A 7,941-nucleotide genomic window follows, 5' to 3' on the forward strand; every position below is an offset into this window, starting at 1 on the left:
CGGCCGGCGGCCCCGCGGCGGAGGAGGCGGCCAGGCACGCGCGGGAGCTCGGCCGGCAGCCCCGCGGCGGAGGAGGCGGCCAGGCACGCCCTGGAGCTCAGCCGACGGCCCCGCGGCGGCGGCGCGAGCACACGCGGCGGTTGTGGGCCAGGCACGCACGCAGGCGGCGGCGCGAAGCAGGCGGCGGCGGGAGCACGCGTGGGCAGCCGCCCGAGCACTTGTGTAATTTGATTTGAGCATTGTGCAAATATTTTGAGCCAAAATATGCGTGAATTATAATTTTGAGATGGAAGATTAAGTTTAAGCTCAAATTATTAGCATTTTAAGCATGATTATGGATATTCCGTTCCACTCCCAGTTCCCCCAACCGAACAGAAAATGGAACCGTTCCGTTCCTCGATTTTTGCCGAACCGAACACGGTGTCGGAACCGTTCCATGACTTCGGAATGGAACCATTCCATTCCATTCCCTCTCGTTCTAGAACCGAACACACCCTAAGAGTAGCTGTACCGCCCCCACACACAACGGATTGCAAAACCACCAAAAGCGAATGTGCAGAATACCACCAGAGACTCTATCACTCCCTTGTGCTGGAAACTAGAAACTAACCCTTGACATTGTGACGAATAATGTTGCACCATCATCGTAAGCCTCCTTTGGTTCGACATCAGCTGGAACAGGCAGATATTTCAGACTTCCAGACGGTTGTCGTGGACAAACAAACTTGTGCCAACCTCCTCCCCCGAGCATTCGTGCGTTGCCAATCCTCGGATGCATCTTGACTTCTCAGGTCCTGCTCCTCTCTGCCCTCATGAGTGCCACAGCCTAATTTCGGTTGGGAGATGCGCAGCAGCATACTTCTTGCAAATGGCCTGTTTCCAGACATAAAATGTTGCATTAGAACAACAGGTTAGCTGAAACCTTAACAGGTTCAAGAAAATATAGTGAACAAGGACTACATTTCCTATCTCAAACATGTGCCCAGAAAAGATTTGGACTTACTACAGCATAGACATTGTTGACACCAACACTGCCCTTGCTTATTATTGACACGTAAATGGGAACCTGGACTGAAGGGGGCAACATGCTTCTCCTGCTCCCTAGTCATACATACATGCAGTTGGTGATAATATGTAGAAAGGCTTTGAGAGACCTCTGGATTCATCAGAGTCAAGAGATCATGAAGTGCTTTAAGACCATGGTTGTATCCTGAATAAGGAGCAATTTCCACTGAAACTTTTTAACACAATCAGAAAGAGGGAGCTTAATGAATACCAAGTTGTTTCATTCTACCAATGGCGTCTTGATAATCCATTATATGCTTCCTTCTTAACGCGGATTGTCAGAACCGTCAATGGTGGAAACATCAATAATAAGGTCTAAATGCAAACATATGATTCAGAAAGTAATGTTAATGCAGATAGCCAGAGAGAATCAAAATGTAACCTGAATCCTCGGATGAATATTTTGTACTTGTCTTTCTGTCCTCAGTGTCTTCTCCGGTACAGAATCCTTAACAGTGAAAATGACAATAATAAAATCTAATATAGTGTATTCTGAGCATATAATTCAGAACGTAATGTTGACGCAGAAAGAGAATAAAATGTAATCTGAATCCACAGAGGAGTATTTTGTGGCTGCCTTTTTATCCTCAGTGTCCTCTTCTGTACAAAATGTCAACAGTGAAAACGATGACAATATAATCTTATGTGATATAAACTGTATTGTGAACACATAATTCAGAAACTAATGCTAATGGGGAAGAGAATTAAAATGCAACCTGAATCCTCGGGTGAATATTTATGACTGTCTTCGCTATTTTTCTAGGATGGCCTGAGTTGCCCATTTCATATGTAGGAAATCTTTTGCTTCCCCATGATCTTGTGGTGTCACCGCAGGAGCTATTCAAAATATCAACATAATCCACACCTCTTTGTTGAGCATTACAAGTAACTTTGATGCCGGAACAAGAAACCATTTTTTCACAATAATCAGAATCAAGGACCAGAGCCTCAAAACAGGAGCGAATGTGAACAACAATGAGTCCTTCTCTTCTATGTGACGTGCACTTATAAATACCTCCCGTCCACAGCGGAGGACTGTCTTATTCTTATGCTTGGAAACTTCATGGTTCTTGAGATCTGTCCTCCGAAATGATATATGAATTTGTTTTGTATGATCTGTACAAAAAAATAGGGAAACATATATTGATATAAAGTTATAAACAGAACAATTTCATAGTTTCCTACAATAATGACCAGAATAAAAAAAAAGATAATGCGATGTAAAAACTATGTTCTATAGACCGGTCATAAAATGAATTAACAAATGGAACTTGAATACATAATTAAGATTGAAAATTACCAGTGCACAATTAACCTGGAAATTAGCACACAATGTTAATCATCATCCTGAGCTTTGAAGTTCTTTCACTACAATGTTTCAGACCTACATAATTCACTGCTTATTTGGAATCCTAGAGTTTAACTAGAGACTTTGCTAGCACTAATGTTCCGAATGTATTCACTTCTGTGTGTTTGTGTAACACGAACAGAAGTACAATCAAGTTCATCCAACAAGTAATAAACTTACCCATAACAAATCCAACCAATCCTGCTCACTTGAGACACTCAGTGGCCATGTGCCTACGGAAACACTTCATCATTTCATCCAAATGGAATACATATCTCTTGCACAAGATTTCTTCATTTGGGATGCTAGTCCAGCCATGTGCTGAAATTTGAAGCTAATGTAAGTTGCACATTTAAAAAAAAGAAACTCTTAACATTAGCACAAGGGTAATCTCTCCTTCCTAGAGAGTACATATTGTTCTCCAGTTATGCGAGTAGTAACTATACTATATTTTACTCTTTACCCATTTTCTACCGGTTGAGCTCTTGTTTCTTCTACATTCAAAAAAAATATATACGCAGAGTCTTTCTACTGAAAACTGTACATATAGCACAGCAAAGCTGCAACCTTGCCACCCTACACTATGTTTATGCAGCAAGGAAGAAAAAATGCAAAAATAGCAGCACTGCCCAGTAAATGGTGGAACAAAGCAAAGCAAGTAACTATGTTCTTATATGCTGACATCCAGCAACTTAGATTGTAACATTAAAGTGAACAGATGCACCTGATATGTCCTTTCCTTGCCGCAAGTAGAATGTTGGGGAGAGAAGACAACTTACCATTGCAAAAACAATCGATGAGCTAAATGGCGATTTGGAGAAGGAATCTCAAAGGTACTGATACATATATATGTCGATTAAATGTATCACTTCCTTTGAAGTGGAAAAGTTCAATTTCTAGAGGATTTCAGTCTTTGGCAGGCATGGATTCATGATCTGCATGCAGTGGCTCGACCTCATCCTCAGATGTTATAGCTTTTCGGCAATTTCTTATCATGTTTAACTTCCTCACTGCATTTTTCAACCTCCATTCAGGACTTTGATCCTTATATGAGGGAACAAAGCCCCTATCTTCTATATCATTGAGTAGTGTCTCTCCCTCCAGAATTCTGCCTGATGCATAGATGGCTCCAGCTATTGTGGCGTATGTTGTAAGGTTCGGTTGAAGTTGCTTAGATTTCATCTCTTCATAAAGATCTAATGCATCAGAAACACACTGATGCTTGCACAGACCTGTGATTAGAACATTATAGGTGACAACATCAATCTTCAATCCATACAACTCCATTGACCTTTTGAGGTCCAAAGCATCAACAATCTTGCCTTCTTTACACAGACCATGCATTAGGGTAGTGAAAGTAGCAATGGTTGGCACCAATCCTGCACGTATTATGCTACAGAAAACTATGATACCCTCTTCAACCTTTCCACATTTACTAAGACCTCTAACAATTGAGCTTTCAGCAACTTCAGCTGGCACAACACCAAGAGCTGCCATTTCCTCTTTAAGCCTGAATGCTCCATTGATGTCCCCAATCCTGCATTTTGCATTGATTAAGGCAATATAGTGTGTATGCTTTGGTTCAAGCCCACTTTCAACCATGTCACGTAAAACATCACAACTCTGCTGCAACCAGTTTTTCCTGATTAATCCATTTATCATGGCACTGTATGCTCTGCTGCTAGGTGACATATATAACCGCTTCATACAGTTGAAAAGCTGTAAAGCATTTGGCATCCTAGATTTTTCACTACATGCAGCTATGAGTAAGTCAAAATCTAACTTATCAGGATAAATGCCTTCTAAGACCATCTTTTCCAAGAACTTGACTGCAATTTCAATCATTCCCTGTTTGGTAAGTCCAAGCATAAGCAAACGATATGTCACATTGTTTGGCCTAATCCCTTTCCTTACCATATCTTTGTAGAGATAAATAGATCTTGATAAATGTCCCTTCTTGATGTGCCCATGCATAAGAATATTATAACTAGCCGGGTTTGGAGAAACCTCATTACGATGCATATCACAAATCATCATATCTACTTTATGTATCATTCCTGCCTTTAGGTACCCATTTATCATTGAGTTGTAGGCAATACAATCAGCATACATGCCTTCTTTGCATATGATCTCCTGGAACAGGTAAGAAGCAACCTTAAGTTGGCCTTCCTTGATCAAACCATTCAACAAACATGTATATGTAACAATATCTGGGACAAACCCTTTCTGCAACATCATCTGCAACAAGATGACCGCGGGTACAATTTTACCTTTTCTGCAAAAACCACTAAGAAGAATCGTGTAGGTATGAATGTCAGGTAGAAAGTTACTTGTAACCATTTTCTCACATAAATCCAGAGCTTCATCTAGTGTCCCATCTTTGCAGATCCCTAGAAGTAATGCATTAAAGGTTTTCTGATCAATGGCAGAAGGTATGTCAACAAGGCAGGCCATGAACTCCTTTGCTTGTACCAAGTGGCCTCCCTTGCATAATCCTCTAAGCAAATTCCTATATGTGTAAACATTTGGAGAACAACCATATCTACCCATATTATCATACACTGAGAATGCCTCATGCATGTTACCTTTGGTGCAGTAGTAGTCTATTATACAGTTGAAAGCGGCGACATCAAATGATATCTGCATCCTAGACATGTATTGTTTGAATTGCTCAGCCTGTGCAATCATTCCTTTTCCATACAAAGAGCATAATAACGTATTATGGATGAATGAATTGGCAGTTAGGCCCCTTCGATAGATGTCCACAAAATACTTCAGTGCTTCTCTGACATATCCAGCCTTACAACAATAGCAAACTAGAGTTGTATAAAGCACCTCATTAGGCAAAACTCCAGTTTTTTGCATCCTTGGCAAAATCTCTTTTGTTTCATCCAGCTTACCCATCTTGCACATACCATTAATCAATGCTGAGTAAGTAATAACATCTGGATTAATCCCATCAACAAGCATGCACTTTAATATTTGTTTGGCCTTAGAAACCACTCCTAGCTGACAGAAACCATCAATCAGAATAGTATACATAGTCCTATTGATTGTTGTACCTCTTGCTTTCAGAACTTCCATAAGATTCATTGCATGTCCCAGCATGGAAGCTTTGCAATAACCATTCAGCATGGCACTGTAAGTTAATTCACTTGGTTGTACACCAGCAACTTGCATTTCACATAGAACTCTTAAAGCTTCATCAGTGGTCCCATTTCGGCAATACCCATCAATCAAGGTAGTGTAAGTAGCTAGACTTGGTTTCAGGCTCTGTTTCAGCATTTCGTTGAAGATATAGATAGCAATTTTCATCTTACCTTCATCAAAGAAACCTTTGATCAAAGTATTATATGTACATTCATCAGGTGATAAGTTATCTTCCCTCATTCTTTTGAGCAAAAGGTAGGCACGTGCACTCCTCTTCATTCTACATAACTTATCTATCATGATGTTGTAAGTATATACATCTGGCTCTACACAATTCTTCTCCATATCTTCTAAGACACACATGGCAGCCTTGAACCTTCCCTTCTTAACATACCAGTAAAGTATTGTATTATAAGTAACCACATTTGCTAAGGAGCAACTCTTCATATTTTGTAGCATAAGATTAGCACTTTTAAGGTTACCCTCAAGGCACAGAGAATTCAGCACAATGTTGCAAGTGATGACATCCAAAGGGAACTTCCTGGCCAGACTTTCTTTAAAGAAGAACCACACATGTTTTGATTCCCCAACTTCCACAAGACCATTAAGGACAGCATTGCAAGAACGAGCTGAAGCCTTAAATCCGCATGCATCCATCAATAAAATCGCCTTACTTGCATCAAGAACTTTCTTTTCCTTCAGATATGCGTTGATAAGAAGGTCAAAAACCATGGGACTGGAATCACAACGCGAGATAGTTCGCAAAAGAGCGCTCAATATAGCACTGCAAGAGAAGCCTCCTCCAGCAAGATGTTTCAACACTGATATTGCTTGTGGATGCATTTGAGCTTGGATGAGGATATGAGCAGTCATGCAGTAAATATGGGTAATTCGCTCTAAGCCTGATTGTTGCACAATAGAACCCAGTATCTTCAAGGCTAGTTTTCCATGAACCTTGTCAAGCTTCCCAAATTTGTAGGCCATGTGATTCAAGGTCTCCCAGTGATGCATAGTTAGGACACTGATAATGCTACTCTCAACTCTGTGAGCTGAAAGAGATAGCCAAAATCAATAGAGCAGAACCGATGAAACATCAAAAGGGCTAAAACTACAGCGGTGTCAAATACCACTAGACTACTAGTATTGCACATGAGAAGCAACCAACAATAGTCAAACAGGTTAAACATGCAAAGAATTAGCTAGAACCAACAAAAATGTATTGAGTAGCATTTACGCAGTGTAGCTCATTTTGCTAAATGAAATCTAATCAGTACAGTGAGGTATAGGTAAGCTGCAGGGCTTCAATGGCTAGGACTGGGAATTTAGACCATACCAAGATAGAACATTTCTTGTGCTGTTGTGCGTAAAAATATATATTTTTCCTTTACTACTTGTCATTTACATGATGCTAGCCATAGGTACAAGAATGAGATTGGGTTTCTGTCATGATTCACCATGCAAAAAGGCTATGCTGACTGCTGACGAACTGGTACGCCTAGTAACTAACTTAATCAGGAGAATACGAAACTGATAAATGACCTGCAACAGAGTACTAATAGGCATTGCCACAAGCAACTTATGAGCATTAACTGGTTAATTTTAAAAGAACTGGACTTTTATCACATATATTTTTTTCTTGCTATCTTAGTTCCTTCTTTAACTATGAAGGTATATTGTCCCTAAATTCCAGGCAGTTCAATCTGCACATGCTTAAACACACACTTGCAAACTAGTTACTGGATGAAAAAAATGCAATCGGGATAGCATGTATGAGCTCATTGTACGTACATCCATGAGACACGGAGGTCTGCAGAGAAAACAATAAGTGCACCTAACAGGCATTTCCACATGCAGGTTCGGTGTGTTCCAGTTATCGGGTTCACTCTTATCCGTTCGCACCGGGATTAATTGGATTGCTTGAGAAGGTTCTACCTGTGGTGGCGGCGCCAATCCTGGTGTGCGCAGTCTGCCTGGAGCGGGAGGGGAGGCGGGAAGAGTAGAGCGCGTGGGTGGCCGCCACCTTGGAGTCGAGGATCCTGCGGCGGTAGGACGAGGACGCCAGTGACGACGACATGGTTAAGTGCTCGGTAGGCGCGCGGGGCGGCGCGCAACGCGGATAGGTAGCACAGAGAGCCCTCGCAGGTTTGAATGGTGGCCGGCTGCAGCAGCAGCTCGCGGAGGTGGGCGCCGACGGCAGCAGGTCTGGCAGGCTTCCTCCAAGCTTTCCCGCCGGCCCTTGGCCCTCGGAGTCGGCGAGGGAGATGGACTTGGCAGGCAGAGGGGATGATTGTGGTGGCCAGCGGCGAGGAGAGGCTGTAGCAGAGAGATCAAGAGGCGGCGGTGGTGTGTCGGGAGGTTAGGGACGAACAGGACATCAA

General features: G+C 41.9%; 1 protein-coding gene across 1 annotated transcript; it reads right to left on the minus strand.

Annotated features, from left to right (window-relative positions):
* Positions 1-496: 496 nt before the first annotated feature.
* LOC124703434 (pentatricopeptide repeat-containing protein At5g55840-like) lies at positions 497-7,696 on the minus strand. The gene is made up of 8 exons (XM_047235649.1): positions 7,496-7,696; positions 3,193-6,612; positions 2,594-2,734; positions 1,782-2,181; positions 1,448-1,665; positions 1,277-1,329; positions 1,004-1,101; positions 497-873 (listed from the first exon to the last, which is right to left on the minus strand). The coding sequence occupies exons 1-2, from the start codon at positions 7,635-7,637 to the stop codon at positions 3,320-3,322; spliced, it is 3,435 nt and encodes a 1,144-aa protein (XP_047091605.1). The 5' UTR covers positions 7,638-7,696; the 3' UTR covers positions 497-873; positions 1,004-1,101; positions 1,277-1,329; positions 1,448-1,665; positions 1,782-2,181; positions 2,594-2,734; positions 3,193-3,319.
* Between the last annotated feature and the right edge of the window lie 245 nt (positions 7,697-7,941).

The sequence above is a fragment of the Lolium rigidum genome, chromosome 3 (genome assembly GCF_022539505.1).
Source record: "Lolium rigidum isolate FL_2022 chromosome 3, APGP_CSIRO_Lrig_0.1, whole genome shotgun sequence".
Lineage (NCBI taxonomy): Eukaryota > Viridiplantae > Streptophyta > Magnoliopsida > Poales > Poaceae > Lolium > Lolium rigidum.